At 42.4% G+C, this 26,716-nt stretch overlaps 1 protein-coding gene across 3 annotated transcripts in view; it reads left to right on the top strand.

Moving 5' to 3' along the window:
* Positions 1–26,716, top strand: part of cars1 (cysteinyl-tRNA synthetase 1) — a 99,127-nt gene that overhangs the window by 4,002 nt on the left and 68,409 nt on the right. For 2 of the 3 annotated variants that reach the window (XR_011345578.1, XM_069900777.1), the window contains exons 2-3: positions 2,402–2,647; positions 21,834–21,925. Coding sequence is in view for 2 of the 3 variants with exons in the window: in XM_069900777.1 (XP_069756878.1) it covers positions 2,402–2,647; positions 21,834–21,925 (338 nt within the window). In the remaining variant the exon portion in view is untranslated. The remainder of the gene's footprint in view (positions 1–2,401; positions 2,648–21,833; positions 21,926–26,716) is intronic. The other variant, XM_069900784.1, reaches the window with a different exon arrangement.

Here is a 26,716-nt window from a genome sequence, read left to right on the forward strand (position 1 = left end):
CCAGATAAAGGATTGTGTACCTGTACATTCCCAGCTTTATTATAGCATTAGTGATGCCACTGCATTAGTAAACTTGCATCTCCATTGTAATATTCAAACCTCAAAAGGATAATTGAAGAATCAACAAGAATAGAAAAAACAGTTAGTAGAGGAGGCAAATCTAATATTCTCAGTCTATTACTTAATTCACTCTTGATTTATTTTAAAAAAAGCTTTTAATTTCATGATCTTTATTTTGAGCTCAGCCTGTAATACCCTTTCAAATTTTGTAAGTACCAGTGACATTTCCTCCCATTTTTAATTGAATCATCTTCTCGTATTGTAAATTTACCATCCTTGTCACTACACAACTAAATTGTTGCTGCATTTCTTTATGGCAAATACACATGTATTTTCTTTTGAAGTCATTCTTTTCAAATGCTCATCACCCATGACATACTCAGTATTTCTTCATTTTGATTCTAGCTAGCAATTTTCCCGTGATTGGTGATAGATCAAAGGTTAGTAGTTTTCGTTTTTTTTTCCCTCTTCTCGAACATTGGGACACGTTTGTCCTTACTCCACAGGATTAGCTCCATGGTCAATAGAATTTTGGAAGATGATAACCAGAGCATTCATATCTCAATAACTGCTTCTTTTGTACCGCCAGGATTTGGGCCATTGGGCTTTTGGGATATATCAGCAAAATCTCTCTAACTTTTTTTGGTATTACTTGTTTCCTTCCTCCATTTACTTAATTTCTGACAGACATTTTGTTTTCTGTAATGGCATTCTTAAAGTAATTGTTGAATTATTCTGCCATTTCCTGATTCCCAATTATAAATTCTGTCATCTGTTTGTAATGAACACAAGTTTGCTCTGTACAAGAATACCTCATTTTATGAAACTCGAGCATTCCTACGAAACCTTTCTTAAGCCGAAATGCAGTAAAGACCCATTCACTACTATTGGAGGCTATTTTCGTAAAGCGAAGCCCCATTCAAATATTTTCATAAAAGCGAAAGGTTTCTTCGTAAAAGCGAATTTTCGTAAATGAGGATTTGTAAAACGGGGTATACCTACACAAGAATTTTACATATCAAAAATCTCTAAATTTTTGTCCCACCAGTCCAAACATTTGCTTACCAATAACTATGATGAGAAATATGTTGTAAAACCTTGCTTTTATTTTTTTAATAGTGTTATATTACAAGTGCCTTCATATTTGGTTTCTACTTGATGTACTTTGACATTAATAATAATCTCAGTGTATCTCTAACTTTGCTACATAAAGGAAAACTGTTTGAGTCTCTCCAGCATTGTCTTTTTACTTTAACCATGGTGTCCACAGAATTCTGTGTTTTTCCTCCAATGTATAATAATTGAGACTAACACTGTGCAAGGCATATTTTTGTAAATCCCTCCTCACCAAATTTGTATTGTATTCACCAGTTTATGAGATGAATCATTATGCAAATGATTTTAAAAAATGGTTTGTAATGCAAATTGTACTTGAATATAAATTTTGAAAAAAAAATACTGCCTTTTATCTTCTCAAATTGCCAAATGGACATGTAGAATTGAGAGCAGTGATCTATAATTTTTATTTAACAATCATTTTGATTGTGGAAGTTATTCCAATGCAGAATAGACAGCACTTAGATAGTCATTCAGTCCATCTGGTCTGAGTTATTGGTTTTACTACATTTACATCTACCTTTCTCATGTTCTAATTCATTTCTAAACTGGGTAGTGAGTATGTTTTGTAAATTCTGATACATTGGTGGCAAAGGGTGCAATTATTGTGACACCATGGTAATTTTTCAGACAACTTGGCCTGGATATTGAGCTTCTTAGGGAAAAGTCATTGCTGAAATTACTGACTTTTACTAGACACTTCTGTAATGAACTCCTGCAGCAATATTGTGGAGATGAACTGATTAGCATCCATCAGCCATAAGCATCTTGTGTGTCAGATATGGCTAGCTAGTGGAGTTTTTTGTCAGTTCCTATTCATTTCTATTTTACCAGAGTTCAGTCAAAAGCATTCACTCTCACTTCTCAGCTAGAATTTAGTTGAATATGTTAGTTTGGACCAGAATAGTGGTGAAGTCTTTAAGAGTTGTTATTACAAGATCTCAGTATCTGGAAACAGATTATTGATGGGGATGTGCCACACAATAGTGGTGCCTACAACATAGAATAATTTTGCTGCCAATTGAGTACAGTTTGATCCTGCATGTGAAAAATCCATAATTGGATAATATATTCTCCAATTACCAGACTTGTGGTTACAATAGATTAGCTTGGTTAGTTCTGAGTTCAATAACTAAAGAACTGGAAGGATGCATGACTTGATGTTCACGAAAAACAGAAACATTGGTTCTGAAAATGCATCCATTCCCCAAATTGTGTCTTGCAGCTTTGTATTTTGGCGAGCTCCTTGATATAAGACCTGACAAGAATGGAATGGAGGCTCTAAATGATTATCTCGCAACGCGAAGTTACATCAATGGTTTCGTATTTTCACACGCTGACGTGGAAATATTTCAGTCAATTCAAAAACCACCTCTTGATCAATACTTCCACGTGGTACGGTGGTATAAGCACATTGCAGCAATTTGGGATGGCACCCAAGATGATGCCAAGACCTATGGTTTTCACACATGTGAGTAGTGAGCATCTGTGTAGTGGTTCACATGGAACACAGTAAATTCATGGGGCTTTTTGCATAATTTTGCAAAATATCACATTTTGAATTTTTATTTACTTGTTTATTTGCTGAAAATAGTAGTCAGGCTTTTTATTGTACTTTTTGAGATGCTCGAGAGGGAGTTGGTAAATTGCTGCCTTGAACTCCTGCAGTCACTTAGTTTGTTGGAGACTTGCAGTTTGAAGGATCAGTGATGCAAGGCTGAATGTCAACACAGGTTGGAGATGAATGTGCTCCAATGCTCCTGCAGCCCTTTGCAAGGTTGTTTATTTGACAGCTGCTGTTGAAGGGACCACTACAACATGTCCTCCCTCACTCATACTCAAGTTCCCTACCACCACCACGTATCCTTCCACGTGTCCTTCCTCACTCACACCCACACTCGTTACCACCGCCATGTGTCTTTCCTCATTCACATCCATGCCATTACTACCGCCACATGTCCTTCCTCACATCCACGCTCATTACTACCACCACATGTCCTTCCTCACATCCACGCTCATTACTACCGCCACATGTCCTTCCTCACATCCACGCTCATTACTACCACCACATGTCCTTCCTCACATCTACGCTCATTACTACCGCCACATGTCCTTCCTCACATCCACGCTCATTACTACCACCACGTGTCCTTCCTCACATCCACGCTCATTACTACCACCACGTGTCCTTCCTCACATCCACGCTCATTACTACCGCCACATGTCCTTCCTCACATCCACGCTCATTACTACCACCACGTGTCCTTCCTCACATCCACGCTCATTACTACCACCACGTGTCCTTCCTCACATCCACGCTCATTACTACCGCCACGTGTCCTTCCTCACAGCCACGCTCATTACTACCGCCACGTGTCCTTCCTCACATCCACGCTCATTATAACCACCACATGTCCTTCCTCACATCCACGCTCATTACTACCGCCACGTGTCCTTCCTCACATCCACGCTCATTACTACCGCCACATGTCCTTCCTCACATCCACGCTCATTACTACCACCACATGTCCTTCCTCACATCCACGCTCATTACTACCGCCACATGTCCTTCCTCACATCCACGCTCATTACTACCGCCACATGTCCTTCCTCACATCCACGCTCATTACTACCGCCACGTGTCCTTCCTCACATCCACGCTCATTACTACCGCTTCGTGTCCTTCCTCACATCCACGCTCATTACTACCGCCACGTGTCCTTCCTCACATCCACGCTCATTACTACCTCCACGTGTCCTTCCTCACATTCACGCTCATTACTACCGCCACGTGTCCTTCCTCACATCCACGCTCATTACTACCGCCACGTGTCCTTCCTCACATCCACGCTCATTACTACCACCACATGTCCTTCCTCACATCCACGCTCATTACTACCGCCACGTGTCCTTCCTCACATCCACGCTCATTACTACCACCACATGTCCTTCCTCACATCCACGCTCATTACTACCGTCACATGTCCTTCCTTACATCCACGCTCATTACTACCGCTACGTGTCCTTCCTTACATCCATGCTCATTACTACCACCACGTGTCCTTCTTCACATCCACGCTCATTACTACCGTCATGTGTCCTTCCTTACATCCACGCTCATTACTACCACCACGTGTCCTTCCTCACATCCACGCTCATTACTACCGCCACATGTCCTTCCTCACATCCACGCTCATTACTACCACCACGTGTCCTTCCTCACATCCACGCTCATTACTACCACCACGTGTCCTTCCTCACATCCACGCTCTTTACTACCGTCACATGTTCTTCCTCACATCCACGCTCATTACTACCGCCACGTGTCCTTCCTCACATCCACGTTCATTACTACCACCACATGTCCTTCCTCACATCCACGCTCATTACTACCGTCACATGTCCTTCCTTACATCCACGCTCATTACTACCGCCACGTGTCCTTCCTCACATCCACGCTCATTACTACCGTCACATGTCCTTCCTTACATCAACGCTCATTACTACCACCACGTGTCCTTCCTCACATCCACGCTCATTACTACCGCCACGTGTCCTTCCTCACATCCACGCTCATTACTACCGCCACATGTCCTTCCTCACATCCACGCTCATTACTACCGTCACATGTCCTTCCTTACATCCACGCTCATTACTACTACCACATGTCCTTCCTCACATCCACGCTCATTACTACCACCACATGTTTCCTCACATCCACGCTCATTACTACCGCCACATGTCCTTCCTCACATCCACGCTCATTACTACCGCCACATGTCCTTTTTCACATCCATGCTCATTACTACCGTCACGTATCCTTCCTTACATCCACGCTCATTACTACCGCCACGTGTCCCTCCTCACACCCATGTGGAAGCCAGTCTGACCTGTAATAAGACAAACAACAGAATCAGCAGAACCAATTAACCTTACAATGTTACTTTATTTATCTTGATAATGCTAACGAGAGTAAAGGGTACAAAGAATGAGTAGGCAGTGTCACTTGTTCCCTGCAGTGTGCCTCACTCAATTCATACAGCATTTAGGTGCATTTAGGTCATGTAGTTTCACAAGTTATTTGCACAGGTTTCTTGCAGCTGATTGTTCCTGTTTTTCATTAATATCTGTCCTTAATCTAACTTAGACAGGTTAATCTTGCTCAACTTTGGTCATTCTACATTTGTCAATTTGAGCCACATCTTGTGGTTTTGTTTTCAGATATTTCAGGCAACCTTGTACTTGAAACTAATTGTGAATCTTTAACTGCAAGGCTAGCAAATCTTTACTAGTCTGCACACAAAGCAGAGCCCCTCTTTCCTTAAAGTTTAGCATCATTGACATTCTTTTACATTCCCTCTTTTTATCATTCCATGATAATTACAAAAGGACTGTGGAGGTAACTTATTGCAACACACTTTTGCAATGACCGCATAAAAACAGTACAGCTACAAGGATAGCTGGGAGAATAAAAAAACTTTCCCAGCCACTGGATCCACCCAATGCCAAACCATTGTGTATAGTGGTTGGTGTAATAGTCATGCATATCCACATCAATTTCTCATAAATCCTGTATCTATTTTTGCATGTTGCTCACCAAATTTGTGATGTTTTCAGAGCTATCAGGAATATACTTACAGCAGTCTTGACATATAATTTTACAGGTCTCCCCACGATCAGCCAAAATAAAGTGAAGGACAATTTGGTTCTATATCACCACAGTACGGATGGCAACCATCTCCACTGGTAGTTTAGAAACTGCCTCCCCAGCTTCTTGAGCTCCTTAGCCAATAGCTCTAAACCTGAGGCTGGGCATGTCAGCTCTTTGGATGCTTTTCCTGTACTGTAAAAGAGGAACAGAATCATAAAGACCTGCTCCATCTTAGAGATATTTTTCTTTGTCCTTAACCCGGCTACATCTGGCCAATCAGGATGTTCTGTACATGATGTACTGAGGAAAGCACGCATCCCAAATAACAGGACCTGGCCAATTAGCAGTCAGCATGGATATTCCCTATGTCTGCAAATAAAATGTTTTATTGTATGCAGTAAGAATTTTACACCAACTTTCTCCAGCTTGGTATGGTTATATAATGGGAGGTACCATTTAATAAAAGATGTCATGTTATATATACCCTGCTGACCTCCACATGTTTATATCCTCACTTTCACTTATCTGTGATCGGTCTGTCTCAAAATCTTAACTAACAGTCAAAGCAGTATTTATTGTTGGTGGTTGGGATAGCTTCCATCCATCGACTAAAAACATCCACTATCACCAAGTAACATTTACAGCAATGCACTCACGATAATTCAATAAAATTAATTATAAACAAGAAAAATGGCCTGGCAAGGGGTACCTGCTGGCATGGTATCCCTTCACTGACATTGTGTAATTGGCATAAAGCAGTTCTTTTCTCTTTTTACAATTGCTTCACTAAAATTTGGGTTCCACCATGTCTGCAGTAAGTGTATTATCCAGGCGGGTACCAGTGTGTACATAATCAAGTAACAGGTAAAAAGATATTAGTTACACATGTTGGGCTGGCGTAACCCATAACTGAGTGTCGGGATGTGGGGCATATTGTTCTTTCTCAGTGGCAGAGGCGTCCCGCTGATGATGGTGCATTTGTAATGTATAGGGCAAATTCAGTCTGTCGACTAACTGCAAAGCAGCTTGTTTATCCCCCACCAGGACCTCCCACTCAGAGTTTTCTGCCGTTTACAGGCAAAAGAATACAGACTGAATGAAGTGAATAATTCACATATTGAAAAATGGAAAGCTCTGTGCAGAACATTGGGAATATAGGAAAATTTGGGATAATGTAGTGTGGAGATTCAGCAATAAATGTGTACTATTTTAAGGGAAAAAATGGTTGCAGAAGAGCAAATATGACGATCAGTCAATGGTGTTCACCTTCTAACGTGTTGAATTAATGTATGAAAGCTCTAGAACAAAAAAAAGTGGGCACTTGATTTTATATTGCCTAAACATTTTTCTCCATATTTATAGCAAATGTCAGATCTTTAATCTGAAATTCTAAATCAATTTCACGTACTGTAGATGTTGCTAGACTACTGAATATTATCAGAATACCATGTTCCTTATTTCAATTGTGACCATTTGTGATTTTTAAATATCCCGTTTAATTTTTATTTCAATATTGATCACTATTGAGTAATGCATACTACAGGGCTCCAATTGTGACGCATGCAAGCCTCCACTTTTTTTTTGATATCCATCTTAGCCAAATAACTTAGCTGGGTATTTTTAATTTAGTTAAATTAGTCCCCTTGAATTTTCTAAATCAACATTATTTGGTATAATTAAAGAGCAAAATATAATTTCAAACAGGCATTTGTTGAATGTTGAAAAAAATAGTTACATTGACTCATGTAACTCATGGAGAAAAGTTTAATTTCAGAATCTTAAAATTTTTTTTGGATATCATAGTTTTTCTCTTGCCGTTCCTGTTGTAACTACCATATTTTCATTCATATAATGCACAGAAAATCATAAATTGCGTAAAAATGTTTTCATATAGCACACACGCATATACTAGATGGGTGTAGTATTCTAAATTCCGACTGACAAAAGCAATTTGCCTTTACTTTCTTTCTTTGGCTTGGCTTCGCGGACGAAGATTTATGGAGGGGGTAAAAGTCCACGTCAGCTGCAGGCTCGTTTGTGGCTGACAAGTCCGATGCGGGACAGGCAGACACGGTTGCAGCGGCTGCAGGGGAAAATTGGTTGGTTGGGGTTGGGTGTTGGGTTTTTCCTCCTTTGCCTTTTGTCAGTTCAAAGGAGGTTGCTGCCCGCCAAACTGTGAGGTGCCAAGATGCACGGTTTGAGGCGATATCAGCCCACTGGCGGTGGTCAATGTGGCAGGCACCAAGAGATTTCTTTAGGCAGTCCTTGTACCTTTTCTTTGGTGCACCTCTGTCACGGTGGCCAGTGGAGAGCTCGCCATATAACACGATCTTGGGAAGGCGATGGTCCTCCATTCTGGAGGCGTGACCCATCCAGCGCAGCTGGATCTTCAGCAGCGTGGACTCGATGCTGTCGACCTCTGCCATCTCGACATTAAACAAAACACATTCCTCTATTCCCAGTGTATGCCACAGTTAATCTCCTGCTATTTACACCCATTCAACTTCCCCCGAGGTGTTAGTCGGCCATTATACAGATGATATCCTCCTCCAACACATTAACAAGCTTTGGAGAGGAATGAATTAAATCAGAGTTGAGCAGGATTTTAATTCTGTTGTAGCGGTAGGTACACTGCTACTGAAAGAACACACAACCGGACGGGTTGAGCTCAGTGAGCAGAACTGATTTTTTGCAGGCTGCTGGGCTGGACTTGTACTCCCAGCCCAGACCTGGCTGAGAACCTCGCTGGGGGGCACTGACATCACCCGGGCATCACGTGGTCCCCCAGCGCGGGCTTCTGAACCCTGTGCTGAGAAGAAGGGGAAACCCCCAACGGTGCTATTTTGGCTAGCTACCCCGCCGCGAAGATTACAAGTGGGTCTGGTTCGCCTGCCTAATGGTGTGCTGCCACACAGCCCCCCAGAACCAGCACCAATGTCCTTTTTAGCTGGGCGGCCTCGCTTCCTGGGCTGGGCCACAATCACTGGTTCAGTGGGGTCGAGGTGCGCTGGCTTCAGCCTGTCCACAGTAAACAGTTCCCACCTACTGCCGATGTCCAGCATAAACGTAGACCCTGAACACTGGACAACTTTTTACGGCCCCTCGTAAGGTCTATGCAGAAGTGCCGCGGGAGGGCCCTGCCGAATAAAAACGTACTCTGCGGAAAGCAGCTCGCTGGGGATGTGAGATTGCCATGTGCCGTGTCTGGATGACGGTGGGGGTGCGAAGGAGTCCAAGTGGGGGGAAGCTGCTCGTGCGGCGACCGCTGGGGGTTGTGAGGCACGTTGATGAACTCATCAGGAAGTGCCAGAGGTGCGCCGTAGATCAGCTCAGCTGATGACGCCTGCAGATCCTCCTTGGGCATGGAGCGGATGCCCAGGAGCACCCAAGGCAGTTCGTCCACCCATTTGGAACCGGTGAGGCAGGACATAAGTGCCGACTTAAGGTGGCGATGCAGACGCTCGACCAGCCCATTGGCCTGCAGGTGGTAGACCGTGATGCGGTGTAGCTGTATCCCCAACCTGTTGGCGAGCTGTGCCCAGAGCGCAGAGGCGAACTGGGTGCCCTGATCGCTGGTGAGGTGATTCGGAATGCCGAACCGGGCGACCCAACCATGCAACAGCGCTCAGGAGCAGGAGTCCGTGGAGGTGTCCGGCATCGGGATCGCCTCGGGCCAACAAGTGGTGCGGTCCACCACAGTGAACAGGAAATGGTTGCCCCGGGAAACGGGTAAGGGCCCAACTATGTCCACGTGAATGTGGCTGAACCGTTCCTAGACATGCTCAAACTCTTGCACGGGCGCCCTGGTTTCCCTGTGTACCTTGGACATCTGGCAATGGGTGCATGTTCTGGCCAAGCCCGCGATCTGCTTCTGCGGCCCGTGCCAGACGAACTGCTCTGCCACCATCCGGACTGTGGGCCTGATGGACGGGTGCAAAAGGTCTTGGATGTGTGCCACTGCTGGGGAACCACTGGCCACAGGGTGCCCATGGAGACATCACACAGGATGGTGCTTCCGCCGCTGGAGTCAGGAGGTCTCGGAACCGCAGGCCCGTGATGTCAGTCCTGAAGGCTCGCGTCTCCTCATTGGACTTCTGGTCCCAGGCGAGCTGGTCGAAGTCGAGGCCGGACGTCAGCGCGCAGATGACTTGTCGCGAGAGTGCATTGGCGACCACGTTGTCCTTCCCTGACTTGTGCCAAATGTCGGTGGTAAACTCCGACACGAAGGAGAAGTGACACTGCTGGCGGGCTGACCAGGGGTCCTTCACCATCGTGAGCGCCTGGGTGAGAGGTTTGTGGTCAGTGAAGATGGTAAAAGTACTCCCCTCCAAGAAACAGCAGAAATGCCCAGTGACTCACGGTCAAAAGCGCCATACTTGCGCTCTGGTGGGCGGAGAAGCCAGCTGAAGAATGCCAGCGGCTTCCATCGTCCGTTCATCTGCTGCTCCAGGACGGCGCCGACAGCTGTGGCAGAAGCATCGATGGAGAGCGCCATATGCAGGTCAGTGGGCAAACATGGTAGCCTTCGCGAGGGTGTCCTTGGTGGCCTCGAATACACTGCAGGCCTCTGGGGTCCAGGTGAGTGTTTTGTGCTTGGCTGCGATGAGGGTGAATAGCAGCTGAATGATGTGCGCAGCTCCCGGGATGAATCAGTTGTAGAAGTTGACCATACTCGCGAACTCCTGCAGCACCTTGAGATTGTCCGGAAGTGGGAACTCCTTGATAGTGGTGATCTTCATAGCGGTGGGCGTGGCTCCCTTGGCCATGATGGTATGGCCCAGGAACTGCATGGGCTGTTTCCCAAACTGGGATGGTGAAGTCAAAGTCGGCCAGCCAGGAGAAGAGGGTGCGCAGGTGGGCTTTGTGTTGCGCCCAATCCCTGCTGGCAACGAGGATGTCGTCTAAGTAAATGAAGATGAAATCCAGGTCCCGCTGGAAGGTCTGAGCGGCGTTCTTGAGCCCAAACGGCATGCGAAAGAATTCAAACAAGCCAACAGAGGTGATGATGGCCATCTTGGGTATGTCCTCAGGGTGCACCGGGATTTGGTGATACCCGCGCACCAGGTCAACCTTGGAGAAAACCTTCACACCATGCAGGTTGGCCGTAAAGCCCTGGATGTGAGGGATGGGGTAACGGTCAACTGTCGCTCATGATGGGTTCAAAGACGTTTGAACCAGTCGGGGTCACCAATTGTAGCGACAGCTACACTGCTATTGAAAGAACACACAACCAGACAGGTTGAGCTCAGTGAGCAGAACTGATTTATTGCAGGCTGCTGGGCTGGACTTATACTCCCAGCCTGGACGTCACCCGGGTTGGGGGAGACGGCAGCGCGACCTGGGCGGGTGAGGGGGAGAGACGGCAGCGTGACTTGGGCGGGCGAGGGGGGGAGAGACGGCAGCGGGACTCGGGCAGGCGAGGGGAGAGAGACGGCAGCACGATTTGGGCGGGCTGGCGAGGGGGAGAGAAACAGTAGCGCAACTTGGGTGATGCGCAGAATACCTAAGACTAAAGTTAAATTATTTTGTTTTTAATCCTGATATGGATCCATATGTGCTAAGTGTAACTTTTTTGAAATTTTTACTTAATTTCACATATGCATTAAAAAAACATACATAATTTCCTTATTTGAAAATAGTGAAAAAACTGGATTCTCCCCCATTCTCGAAAGTTTCTCTCTCTCTCGCTTGCTGCTCCATTAATTTAACCGGACAGACTGTTTCCGCTAGGAAGTCTGCTAGGAAGTCGAGAATCCAGTTTAGAAAGAATTTGAGTCCCAGCAAGGACAGCTTCTCCATTAGCCTCTGAGCTATGATTATATTGAACGCGGAGCTGAAATCAGCAGTAGCCTAGCGTGGAAGGACAAAGCTCTAGCATTGTCAGTGGAATAGTTCCATCTGTGGTGAATTGAAATAGGTCCAGTGTCACTTCGATTCATTCCATCACCAGACGCTTGAAGTATTTCATAATAGTGGAGATTATTGCCACTCAATGGTAGTCATTGAGGCCTGCCACACTGTTGTTCTCTTTGGGACCAGGATGATGGTGGCTGTCTTGAAACCCACGGGGACAATGGACAGCTGCAATGACATGTTGAAGATCTCAGTAAGAGCCTTCATCAGTTGGTTAGCATAGTCCAGGTATATGATCAGTTTCTGCTTCCTTGTGGGTGTTCACCCTAGATGGGATTCTTCTCATCTTAGTCATTGTTACACAGGGGACCTGTTTTTCAGGGGCAGGAGGAGTTTTCTGTGGCGTATGTCTGTCCTTCTTGTTTAATATGGAGCCGAACTGGTCGCTACATTAATTACAAGTTCTTCAATTAAAATAAATTTAGTTGCAGTTTCATCACATGTGGAAGGACACAAGTTTCAGCTTCTTATTTGAAAAACTACAAAGGTACATGAAAATGGAAATCTGAATTATATTTAAAGCTATCTGCTTTTTTGTTAATATCATTCAATTACAACTGCTTAATGAAGCATATTTTATGCCATCTACAGTATTCATTGCACAACATCACAATGCTTGCTATCTTCACAAACTCATATTATTCACCTTTCTTCACAAGGTTGCTTCAATGTATTTATGTTTTTGATTGTCGTATCTCCATTCATTTGATGATCTCATTAATTTTCTGAATGACAAAAGTTTTCTACCAATTGCTTTACACTCTTCAATTTACCCATATCAGTGAGCTGCATCAAGTGTTTTTGTGCTTTAGCTTAGCAATTTTCCCAGAAATCATTGATCCTTGGAGTGATCCCTTGCACAGTTCGCTGTAGACAAATGATCTCTTGGCATACTCCTTTGGGGCCCATGCTTTGTGTATTATCTTGAATAGAGTTTAAATTCAAGACCTTCAATTGCAAGCCATACCCAAGATTGCCACAATTGATCACCATCTGCTGCTCTTGTATTTTTTGGGAGAATCAGTAAATATCTATTAGAAGCAGGAATGTAACTAACTCCTACCCTGTCTCAAAATCCTTGTAATTATGAGACACTTGATAATGTGTTCAGAATTAATTAAATCCCATTGGTCCCCATGAACCAGAAGCTGAGCAAAGGATCTTTTTTCTTTTGTATTCATTCCTGCTTTTGGGTGTATGTTATCCAGTGAGTGAATATATCTTTTTTAAACTAGTATCTTTTAAAGGTACCAATTGTTTTCAGTATTCCTTATGCAAACTCATAATTGTAATTAAATGTTTAATGTTAAGTTTTTCCCTGCTAAAATGTAACTATACTGCAAATTCATGCCCAGATTGTCTTAAATGAAAAGATGTGATTGGTTCTAGTTTGCAAATAGATAATATCCTTTTTTATTTGTCTGTAAAATACTTCAATTTACAGTGCCTTCCATAATGTTTGGAACATAGGCACTGCTTTTTCCTTTATTCGTCTCTGTGCTCCACAGTTTTAAATTTGTAATCAAACAATTCACATGTGATTGAAGTCCATACCATATTCCAGATTTTATTAAAGGGTAATCGCATATGACCATGTAAACATTGTCCTCTCAATTCAGTGCATCATAATATTTGGGTCATAGTAATCATATTTAGTACTTTCTTGCATATCCATTGCATGCAATGACTACTTGAAGTCTGTGATTCATAGACATCACCAGGTGTTGAGTACCTTCTCTGGTGATGCTCTGCCAGGCCTCCACTGCTTGTTTTGGGGGCTTGTTCCCTTAAGTTTTCTCTTCACTATATGGAAGGCATGCTCAATTGGATTTAGATCAAGTGACTGACTTGGCCATTCAAGAATTTATCAGCTTTTAGCTTTGAAAAGCTTCTTTGTTGCAGTAGCAGTATGTTGGGATCATTGACTTGCTAAAGGGTGAAATCCTGGCCAATGAGTTTGATGAAGTTAACATCCAAAGATGCAAGTAGCTGTTAATTATTAATGAGTTTGGATAAGATGGTATTAGTCTGTGCTTGGGTGAAGTAGATGTAGAATGCTTTAAAGAGAATTATGTAACGAAATAGCTGTCTGAAAATGGGAAAGATAACTCCTTTTTAAGGGAAATAGCTAGAATCTGCCTTGTACACTTAAGATAAGGGTTGAATTCCGTAAATTCCTTATTGTAACATCTGCTGATAACATTGCTTGAATGGAATACTGTATCTGTTGAAGAATGCTGTCTCAGCAAACAAAATGAAAACTTTGATTAGTCTGAATAGTATACAAGTCCATTTTTATTATACACAGTGATTGGACACTCAGAGCAAAGCAGAATGCAGCTGAGTTCTACCACTCACGTCCTGGACAAAAGTAATAAATGTTGTTCTGTTTAACTAACTTGTTAATTATTATTTTGTTAGAAGGAAACAAGCTTTAACATGTTTCGAGGCATTTGCAGATAAGAGGTTTCTATACACCTCAGAATTTCATTTTCCTACTGGCATCAGCAATTGCAATATCAATGAAGATAGGTGCACCAGCACTTGTGGTAGCCATACATGCCCAGGCCATAACACCCCCACCACCATGTTTCACAGATAAGGTGGTATGTTTTGGGTCTTGGGCAGTTCCTTTAAGCCTTCACACATTGTTCTTGCCATCATTCTGATGCAGGTTAATCTTGGACTCATCTGTCCACAAGACCTTTTTCCAGAATTCTGCAGGCTGTTTTAAATCTTGGCAAACTGTAATTTGGCCATCCTGTTTCTGTGGCTAACTAGCGGTCTGCATCTTTTAGTGTAGCCTCTGTATTTTAGTTCATGAAGTCTTCTGCGGACATTAGTCATTGACACATCACATCTGCCTCCTAAAGAGTGTTTCTATTCTATCAAGACATACATTTGGGGTCGAGTCACGTGATGGAGTAGTGGCCGGTAGGGGAATACCAGCCCTCTCCAGAAAAGAAGGAAAAAAGTAAAGAAAAAGCAAAGCCACAGACACACAAACCACAACAAATAAAAAATAAAGGTGTGGAGGAAATGGTACCAAAGAAAGAAAAGCCAAAAACAACGGGAAGAAAAGAAGAAGGAAAGACGTCGGAAGAGAAGGGTGAAGGCCTTACCTGTACGAAGAAGCAGGGACCTGCCGTGGAGAGAGGAGCCCACTCCCTGAGGTCAGTGGAAGCCCCGAAGTGTCGCGACCCTCTGAGCGCAGGACTACAAGGATGGCTCACGGAGCCAAACAGTGGTGCGCAACCGTGCATGCACGAGGAGTGGCACATGTGCAATGCACACGACAAAGACAACACCAACGGGAGGGGGGGACCAACTGTGGAGTTCCACTCCACAGCTTGAACAGCTGAGTAAGGCCCAACAGCAGGAAGATACAGAAAATAACGGGAATGAGAAGGAGAATGAAAAAATGAAATCAGAGACTCAGCAGATGACCAGCCCAGAGGAAGAGGACCAACATCAAGACATTCATTAAAAAAAAATACCCAGCAAACTGAGATAAACAGCCCAACAAGAAAGTCAGAAGAGACACAGATACAAGGAAGAGAGGTAAAGGACACAGTTCCTGGAGTGGACTCAGGGGAAGAGGAGGGAGAACATCAAGCTCTCCACAGAGAAATGGAAGATGAAAAGAAGGGACAGTACATGGATAAAAAAAAAATTCAAGAATATATGGAAGCATTAAAAGAATGGCTGACATGAGAATTTAGTGAAATAAAAAGAAGAATAAAAGGTACAGAAGAAAAAGTGAGTAGATTAGAGATGGTCATGACAGAAATAGGGAAAAGAGTGGACAAGGTAGAAGAACGAGAAACACCGCAGAAATGGGAAGTGAACAACTTAAAAAGGAAATTGAAAGAATCTGATAAAAAAGTTAAAGAAACACAGGAGTTGTTAGCTCAGAAGATGGATATAATGGAAAACTATAATAGGAGACCATGTCAGTGGTTCCTCTGTTTGCTCCAAGAAAAGTGCAGAGAACAAAACAAAGGACTCTACATCACCTTTGTTGACCTCACCAAAGCCTTCGACACCGTGAGCAGGAAAGGGCTTTGGCAAATACTAGAGCGCATCGGATGTCCCCCAAAGTTCCTCAACATGATAATCCAACTGCACGAAAACCAACAAGGTCGGGTCAGATACAGCAATGAGCTCTCTGAACCCTTCTCCATTAACAATGGCGTGAAGCAAGGCTGTGTTCTCGCACCAACCCTCTTTTCAATCTTCTTCAGCATGATGCTGAACCAAGCCATGAAAGACCCCAACAATGAAGACGCTGTTTACATCCGGTACCGCACGGATGGCAGTCTCTTCAATCTGAGGCGCCTGCAAGCTCACACCAAGACACAAGAGAAACTTGTCCGTGAACTACTCTTTGCAGATGATGCCGCTTTAGTTGCCCATTCAGAGCCAGCTCTTCAGCGCTTGACCTCCTGCTTTGCGGAAACTGCCAAAATGTTTGGCCTGGAAGTCAGCCTGAAGAAAACTGAGGTCCTCCATCAGCCAGCTCCCCACCATGACTACCAGCCCCCCCACATCTCCATCGGGCACACAAAACTCAAAACGGTCAACCAGTTTACCTATCTCGGCTGCACCATTTCATCAGATGCAAGGATCGACAATGAGATAGACAACAGACTCGCCAAGGCAAATAGCGCCTCTGGAAGACTACACAAAAGAGTCTGGAAAAACAACCAACTGAAAAACCTCACAAAGATAAGCGTATACAGAGCCGTTGTCATACCCACACTCCTGTTCGGCTCCGAATCATGGGTCCTCTACCGGCACCACCTACGGCTCCTAGAACGCTTCCACCAGCGTTGTCTCCGCTCCATCCTCAACATCCATTGGAGCGCTTACACCCCTAACGTCGAAGTACTCGAGATGGCAGAGGTCGACAGCATCGAGTCCACGCTGCTGAAGATCCAGCTGCGCTGGATGGGTCACATCTCCAGAATGGATGACCATCGCCTTCCCAAGATCGTGTTATATGGCGAGCTCTCCACTGGCCACCGTGACAGAGGTGCACCAAAGAAAAGGTACAAGGACTGCCTAAAGAAATCTCTTGGTGCCTGCCACATTGACCACCGCCAGTGGGCTGTTAACGCCTCAAACCGTGCATCTTGGCGCCTCACAGTTTGGCGGGCAGCAACCTCCTTTGAAGAAGACCGCAGAGCCCACCTCACTGACAAAAGGCAAAGGAGGAAAAACCCAACACCCAACCCCAACCAACAAATTTTCCCTTGCAACCGCTGCAATCGTGTCTGCCTGTCCCGCATCGGACTTGTCAGCCACAAACGAGCCTGCAGCTGACGTGGACTTTTTACCCCCTCCATAATTCTTCGTCCGCGAAGCCAAGCCAAAGATAATAGGAGAAACAATATAAAGATAGTGGGCCTTAAGAGAGATGAAGAAGGCAAAGATATGAAAGAATTTATAAAAGAATGGATCCCCAGGGTCCTAGGAGTGCCAGAATTACAGGAAGGAATGAAAATAGAAAGGGCACACAGAACATTAGCCCCAAAACCACAGCCACAACAAAAACCATTCTAATAAAATTCCTGAGATATACGACAAGAGAAAATATATTGGAGAAGGCAATGGAAAAAATGAGAGAAGACAAAAAACCACTGGAATACAAAGGTCAAAAAAAAATTTTTTTTACCCAGACACAAGTTTTGAGCTCCTGAAGAAGAGGAAGGAGTTTAACGCAGCAAAATCAATCCTATGGAAGAAAGGCTAAAAATTTATGTTAAGATATCCAGCGGTGCTTAAAATAGTTATCCCAGGGCAGCAAAGCAGACTGTTCTCAGATCCGGAGAAAGCACGAGAATTTGCAGAATGCCTGCAAAACAGACAGAGAGATGAAGAGATGTAACAAGAACAAGAATGACGACAAACTTCATATAAAGAAGAAAAATAATGTATAAGTAAGAACTAAGAAGGGGAAGAAAGGAAGTAAAGGTGGAATTAAGAGGATGAACTTTGTTATATGTGAAGATAAAGGTCTTTTCTGGAGGGGGCAGGGTGGGAGAGAATAACAGTCACTGTGAAATCAGTTGACGCTTGTGAGCAGATTCGCAATCGAAATGGAGAGGGGAGATGTGGTTGCCCGGCAAGGGATAAAGGGCAACTCAGAGAGGGGGGGGGGGGACATTTGGGGTTAAGGGAATTTTAGATGTGGGAATAATAGAAATATTTTATGTTTTAGAAGTGTTGTCTTACAGTGTGTTCAAAAAAAGAAAACAGAAATGGATAAGGAGGAAAGGTGGTGATGAGGAAGCGGAAATGAGAGGTAAACAAAGTATGAAATGGCCATGTTGAACTATATGACTATTAACGGAAATCATAACCAAATCAAAAGGAAGAGGATGTTAAATTTACTGAAGAAAGAAAAAATTGATTTAGCATTTGTGCAAGAAACACATCTGACTGAAGTGGAACAAGAAATTAAGGAGAGACTGGGTAGGGCACGAATGGCAGCATCATATAATTCAAAAGCCAGAGGCTTAGCTATATTAATCAATAAAAATATACCTATCAAAATAGAGGAGGAAATAATAGACCCAGCAGGGAGGTTTGTAATGATAAAGTGTCAGATATATTCAGAATTTTGGAATTTGCTCAATGTATATGCACCTAATGAAGAGCATCAAAAATTTATGCAAGATATCTTTTTGAAGATTGCAGATACTCAGGGGAATATACTGATAGGAGGGGACTTTAACCTTAATTTGGACTCAAAGATGGATAAAACTGGAAAAAAGACTAGCAGAAAGAACGAAGTAACCAAATTTATGGTTAAATCGATGCAGGAAATGCAACTTTTGGATATATGGAGGAGACAACACCCAAAGAAGAAGGAATACTCATATTATTTGTGTAGACATAAAACATACTCAACGATAGACCTGTTCTTGTTATCAGCCCACATCCAAGGGAGAGTTAGGAAAACGGAATATAAAGCTAGATTGTTATCGGATCACTTTCTTCAGCAATAGAGCTGGAGGACATCCCACTGAGAACGTATAGTTGGAGATTAAACTCCATGCTACTTAAAAGACAGGATTTTAGAGAATTAATTGAGTGACAAATTAAAATGTTCTTTGAAATAAATACGGAATCAGTGAAAGATAAGTTTATGCTATGGGATGCAATGAAAGCGTTCATCAGAGGGCAGATAATAAGTTATGTAACTAAGATGAAGAAGGACTACAATCGGGAAATAGAACAAACTAAAAGAACGGTATTGGCATCAAGGAAAAAGGACAAACAAATTACATATAATCCAACGGAGATCAATGAAAACTTCAAGGAATTCTACGAGCAACTAAATCGAACTGAGAACAAAGGGAAAGAAGACAAAATAGATGAGTTTCTAGCTAAAATTGAACTACCAAAATTGCAAGAAGAGGAGCAAAATAAATTAATAAAACCATTTGAAATAGAGGAAATACAGGATATATTAAAAAAACTACCGAACAATAAAACGCCGGGAGAGGATGGACTCCCAATAGAATTCTATAAAACATTTAAAGACTTATTGATTCCTCCTCTCCTGGAAGTAATGAACCAGACTGATAAAACACAAAGCTTACCAGATTCATGCAAAACAGCAATAATTACAGTAATACCAAAGACAGGGAAAGATCCACTCGCACCAGCGTCATATAGACCAATATCTTTACTTAACACAGATTATAAGATAATAGCTAAACTATTAGCAAACAGATTAGCCGACTATGTACCAAAACTAATATTGACGCAACTAATCCCTTTCACAATAGATAGCCTTTCCTTTAGAGAATGAGAGAGAAAAGGGATCAAAAGAATAGAAAATTGTTTTTCGGGAAATAAATTATTATCTTTTGAACAAATGCAGTGCAAATATGGTATAACTCATGGTACAATGTTTGCATACCACCAACTGAAAACCTACTTGTAGAACAAATTGGGAAGCAGGCTGAGGTTACCAGAAGGAAACAATTTTGAGTATGTGATTACAGACACAATGATAATTAAAAGATTTATAACAAACATGTACATCAAACTCCAAGAGAAAGAGAACGAGGAAACAAGCTGTAAACCCAAACAAAAATGGGAACAAGATCTAAACATAAAGATAAAGAATGAAACATGGGAAAAGCTATGCTCCGGAACCATGAGAAATACAATAAACACGAGGTTACGCATGATACAATATAATTGGTTACACAGGCTATACATCACACCCCAAAAGTTAAATAAATGGGACCCAACAGTATCAGATAGATGTTTTCACTGTAAGAAGGAAACGGGAACAACATTACATGCAATTTAGGCATGTGAGAAAGTGGAAAAGTTTTGGGAAGATCTAAATCAGGTATTAAATAAAATCACAAAAAGCAACATACCAAAAAAACCAGAGATCTTTCTTCTAAGTAATATAAGAAGTAAAGAACTTGGACTCGATTTGGATGGAGCACAAAAAAGGTTCATTATGATAGCCTTAGCTGTCGCAAAAAAATGTATTATGTCAACCTGGAAATTAGAAGATAGCTTGAGAATACAGCAATGGTACATAGAAATGAATAAATGTATTCCATTGGAAAGAATAACATATAATTTAAGAAATAACATCACAGTATTCGAACAAATTTGGGAACCATACATGGAACACAACAGAGAAGTCCTACTGCGAACCTCCACCGCCTAAAATGACAGAAGGAGAAGAAGACGAAATGAACTGACCCAGTATGTAAAAGTAGAAGACACTAATTCCTTGTTTATTTTCATTGTGTGATGACATTGTTTAATGGGTTTAATGTATCAAATATGTTGAACGTTGAGTGAGTGGGGGGGGGTGAAGGAGGAGGGATGGAAGGGGGAAAAAGGGGAGAAAATAACACTATATTCAAGAGGGAAATCTTTGGGTGTATTTTGGTCCGTATGGTTCATAGTGTGAAAATTTTTTAAAAAATTTTAAAAAAGACATACATTTGGAGATTTTTCTTCATTATGATGAGAATTCCTCTGTCATCAGCAGTGGAGATCTTCCTTGGCCTACCAATCCCATTGCAATTACTGAGCCCACAAGTATGTTCTTAATGATGTTCCAAACTGTTGATTTTGTTAATCCTTAGGTTTGGGCAACGTCTCTGTTTCATTCTTGTTTTTCTGCCACATAATTACTTCTCTGACTTTCATTGGCACAACTCTGGTCCTTGTGCTGAAAAATAGCAACTACAGAGTCCAAAGTTGATCAAAAGCTTAAAATGAAGCCTTGCTCTTTTATACCTGCATCAATTGACCACCGCCAGTGGGCTGATATCGCCTAAAACTGTGCATCTTGGCGCCTCACAGTTCAGCGGGCAGCAACCTCCTTTGAAGAAGACCGCAGAGCCCACCTCACTGTCAAAAGACAAAGGAAAAACCTAACACCCAACTCCAACCCACCAATTTTCCCTTGCAACCGCTGCAACTGTGTCTGCCTGTCCCGCATCAGAGCCTGCAGCTGACGTGGACATTACCCCTCAATTAATCTTTGTCTGCGAAACCAAGCCAAAGAAATGAAGCAATTAAACATACCTGAGTAATCACAAACACTTGTGAAGCAAAATGTTCCAAACACAATGATGCCCTGCAATGGGAGAACTATATATAAAAAGTGTTGTAATTTCTCCATGGTCAAACCAAAATAGCCTTGAATAAAATCTGGAATGTGCACTTTGATCACATATGAACTGTTTGATTACAAATTTAAAACTGTGGAGCATAAGGTCAAATAAAGGGGGAAAAAATAGTGCCTTTGTCCTAAACATTAATGTATCATCTCATGGTGGTTTTCATGAAGACTTTTATTAATGACTGAAACTCTCTATTCTTATGCTTCTTAAGAGTCACAGCTTGTTTGACGCTCTTTACATGTGTCGTACTATTAGAATTTGATGTCCTTGTGAATGATCGATTCCGAGACCTCCCACTGTCTTGGTTCCTTCAAGCAATCACTTAAAAAAAAATTAGTCTTGGGTCAATTACAACCAGCAATATCATACCACATCCTCATCATATGTGATCTTTGACTATGACCATTTTTTTTCAGCTAAAATGAAGAGAGCTCAACCACCTTGGTCTCCACCGTCAGAAGTGAAACAACCTGAGCTACGGCTGTACAACAGTTTGACACGTAGTAAGGTTAGTATTGATAATAAGAAAAGCAGGATTACAGTCTGACATGGTATGAAGTTGTGATGAAAGGCTGTGAAACAGACCAACATGCAGTAACGTCACATAGCGACGTCTATCTCATTCCTATTGGCGTTCAATCCCTGAAATTAAGGTAGTACTTGACCCAGCCATCCAAGGGATTCTCTATCCTTGGTACGTACTGTCTATTACTAGATGAATAATGAACCACCTTGACGTTCTTTTTCTTGAAATACTTTTATTTGTAAGGTGGTTTATTTCAATGTTTGCACAGTGATCTGCTACAAAACAATGAATTTCATGACATGTTCGTGACAATAAATTCTGATTCTGTTGTATCAGTACCCAGCAGTTATTGTCATTGAGCCTAGTTGTGACTAAAAAGTATTTGAGAAAATTGCTATTGTTTTGAAGAAATGTAAAGATGATTGAAATTTTAAACATTGGTTAAGTGTAGAGCATGCAAACTAAAATGTATCTTTACCTCGTCATTTATTTTCAGATGCTGTTAAACATAATTTTTTTCCAGCTGTTTATAGTCAATGTATTTCTGTCATTTTGCAATTCTATGTAGCAATCAAAAAAATAAGAATTTAAAAAGTAAATTATTCTGATTTAGGTCCAAATTCAGTCCTAGCAGCTCCAGATGGGACTCAAAAATGAAGAACATTGAAGCTTTATGGTAGTTGTGATTCACATGGTCTTATTCCAGGAACATTCTCTTTGGAGTCATCATTATATCAGGATTGAAGCAATTTTCTTTCACTCCATTGTATATGCTGTTTGTTTGTTTTGGGGCAGAATTCCATAATAAAGGGCTCTTGTGCAAAGGACCATGATTCTAGTGCTTGCAACTAAAATCAAATTTTATAAAAGAAATAAATGAATCATGATTAACAAGAACAAGTCTGGCTATATTTTATTTCCATTTTTCAATAACCAACCTCCCCATAATACAATCAGCACTTTTCACCACACATCTGTAGAAATTTACCAGGGTTTTGGATATACCAAACCCCTGCAACTGCTCTGGAAGTAGAGCCACTGATGTACATTTTTCATGATGCCTTTAGTGTGTTGGCTCCAGGAAAGATCCCAAGAATTTAAATTTTTTCACTCTCTCCAGCTCTGATTTCCCCGAGTGATCACTTGATCGTACACATCTGTTTTTTCTATCATTGAGAGCGAGGTTATTGTTGATGTATTATGTGACTAAGTTTTAAATCTCCCTCCTGTATGCTGACTCATCACCTCTTTTTATACATCCCACTGCCATGGTATCGTCAGTGAATTTCTCCCTCCCAAGTCAGAGGAGGTGGAGTTGATAGAGGTGGGAGCAGCAGCCATGGGGCCATCACAAAGTGGAAGGTTGTAACCTGTGGACCAGGAAACTCTGGATTGCATTCCCAGCAATAATCTGCCTGAACATACAATGAATGACTTGAACAAGCAAGTTTGTCCTCCTGCTTCACAAGATACTATCAATCAATGATGATGGTACTGATAAGCAATGGGGGAATACTGCAACACCTTCCTCAGAGTGGCCCACAAGTAAGCCAGCAGAGCCAATACATCAGACTGCTGAATTTGCATGAGGATACCTATCTACACTGCTGAAGGATTGGTGTTGCTGACACCAATTCCCTTTGATACAAGCAAGCGACACTGTTGAGGGAAATTGTCAAACTCTTCGGATTTTGGTGTCCTGTTTTGGGGGAGGCCTGGTTCCCAACCAACATCGCCCTATGGCATGGGAAAAGCAGCAAAAAGCCTCAAACTCAGTGACCCTCATTGGCTTGGGTGTTTCAAGGACTGATGTTTCCCTGCATACAATTTGGCCTACACCAAACCCGACTCTCTGAGGGATTCTGTTGACAGTGAGCAAAGGCAACGAGTGTTTAGTATAATCAGCACCGGTCCAATCATTCGGTAGAACACAACCAATACAAGCAGCAACTGTGTCCAGTAATGATGGTGCCCACAGCTGATGGTCTAGTAAAAGTGGGTGCTCCCTGGACGCTGATTCATACTCATTGGATATGCAGCCACTAGGCCTAAACATGGCTCCCTTATCTGGGATGTGTTGTGCCATATATACACCACCTCAACAACATGGGGGAGCAATCACTGAAACGCAGGGGTTCTGGATGATGGCCTCCCAGTATGGCTCTGCTTGATTGTCCTGAGATGTGAGACATGTTACCTTTATGATGGAGAAGCTGGTCAATGAGAATGCTGTGGCACTTCAACTGACTAAGTGGCAGCTGGACTTTCAACAGAGCAAATGGTAGCTTTTCAAAATTGTGTGAGCTTGGACTGAGTACCTGCTCACTTCCAAGGGTGGTACCTGTTCTGCTATTGGCAAGGAGTGCTGCATTTGGATTCCAGACAAATCGGGGAATATCACTCACTTGGTCAACCACATATGAGAGTCGTTAAACAAGGCAGAGACTGGTTCCTTGACCATGACACATGATGGGGTAATTGGTGACCTTTTGGAGCATTAGGAAGTTGGTAGACCATTATAATTCATTGGCGAACAGCCATCGGGCTCATAATCCTGGGCATAATCCTACTCTGTTGTGTGCGGTAGTTGATAAGGCATCCCCAAGGTTTATACTAGCCTAGGATAAAATGTCTCAGTATTGTAACCTTAGGGGGATGGAATGTAACATGGAGGATCACCTTACTGGTCAGAAAGGAAAGGAGGTTGAGGGTCACTGCCGCCCATGCCATTGAATGTCAGACCTGTCCACAGATGGTTGTCTGAGGTCGCATTACAATTGGTCACATGAACCAATACCTGGGTCAGCTTCTGTATGATGCAACCACTTTCTCTTTTGTTCTCTTGCTGAGGTAACGACCCAAGCCATTCCAGACTGGGGATCGTAAACAGTGCTGGAAAACTAACTAGTTTGTTTTATCTGATTTGTAAATGGTTACTTTAAGTTGAATGCCATGTCTATTTGGTAGGGGAAGGGGGTGGCAGGTATAATTTGATTTCATCCTCTCTATTGTGTATATTTGTAGGAAAGCTACCTTGTATTATGGCGAAATAGGTTTGCATCTGGGTGTGCGTGTCTCTGTTGCATGTTTGTTTCCTCTTTATAAATAAAATTCATGTTTTAATATTACCAGGTGCCAGGCTGTCACTCTGAACCCAATGAACTTGTTCCCCACCACACTTGTTAATATAAAACAGCACAGCATAGGAAGGGCCCCTTCAGTCAACAATGTCTGTGCCAACCACAATACCTAATCAATTAAATCCATATGGTTGCATATGATCCATATTCCTCCATTCCCTACATGTTCACCTGCCAAAATGCTTCTTAAATGTCACAATGGTATCTATGTCAAAATTTCTTTTCCCTCCTCCCCCCCCCCCCCCCCACACACCTTCCCATGCTAGCCCACCAGCCTGTTCTAGTCACTTCCCACAGTAGGTAGAAAAACGCCTCCCACATTCTCTTTACATTTTCCCTCTCTCACCTTGGAACTATATCCTCTAGTATTTGGAACTCTGGAGGGGAAAAAGGCTACTTAGAGTAAAACAAGAAAGAGCGCAGACACTTTGATTGTGATTCAATGTACAAAAGTGCTGTGGGACTTGCTAAGTTTCTCCAACACCTTTGCGTATTGACTACCTACCTTAGTTGTTCCTCATAATCTTACGGACTTCTGTAGGTCTCCTCTTGGCATCTGATGTTCCAGAGAAAACAGACATTGGCTTCTGTTCATTTAGTCAAGTAATGTGATGCAATTTTATATATATATATATATATATATATATAGATGATTAAGATTGAAAAAAATTCTCACTTTGGTCTACTTGAAAAATTATTAATCTTATTTTAAATGTTCAACTGCTGTTGGAGGTGCATATGGTCTTGGGAGTACTCATGCAGGATCCCCTAAAGGTTAACCTCTGGGTTGAGTTAGTGGTGAAGAATGTAATGTTGGCATTCCTATCTGGAGAAATAGGATATAAGAGCAGAGATATAATGTTGAAGTTTTTAAGGCACTGGTGAGGCCTCACTTGTAGCATGGGGGTACAGTTTTTGGGATTCTTGTTTAAGAAAGGATGTGCTGATATTGGAGAGGGTTCAAAGAAGATTCACAAGAATGATTCCTGGAAGGAGAGGATCAGCATATGAAGAGCGCGCACAGTCCTTGGACTGTACTCCTTGGAGGGGACATCAGAAGCATTTAGTTTGTCGAAAGGCCTGGAATGAGTACATGTGACAAAGTTGCTTCCCATGGTAGGGGGAATCTTGGACAATAGGACACAACAGAATTGAAGAGCGCCATTTAAAACGTGGAGGAATTTCTTTAGCCAGAGTGGTGAACCTCTGGAATTTGCTACCATGGACTGCTGTAGAGGCCATTTGTTGTGTGTATTTAAGGTGGAGATTGATAGGTATCTGAATTGTCAGAATATCCAGGACTTGGGGAGAAGGCAGGGGAGTGGGGCACAGTAGGAGAATGGATCAGCTCACGATGAAATGGCAGAGTGGATGCGATAGGCTGAATGGTTCCTATATCTTATTGTCTTGTGTTGTCTTGACTCTGTTAATTTTGACCTGAGGTGATGACTTGTTCCTTTTCCTTGAATAAAGGAATGATTTTTTTTGTAATTGAACTCTAAGAGAATCTGCCATCTTTCAATATAATTTCCTGGCAGCGTCCCACACATTTCAAGATACGTTGAACTTATCTGCTTCTTTTCCTGGATTCATGCACATGGTCCAATAATCAGGAGACTACATTTCTAAATTT

The sequence above is a fragment of the Narcine bancroftii genome, chromosome 1, assembly GCF_036971445.1.
Source record: "Narcine bancroftii isolate sNarBan1 chromosome 1, sNarBan1.hap1, whole genome shotgun sequence".
Lineage (NCBI taxonomy): Eukaryota > Metazoa > Chordata > Chondrichthyes > Torpediniformes > Narcinidae > Narcine > Narcine bancroftii.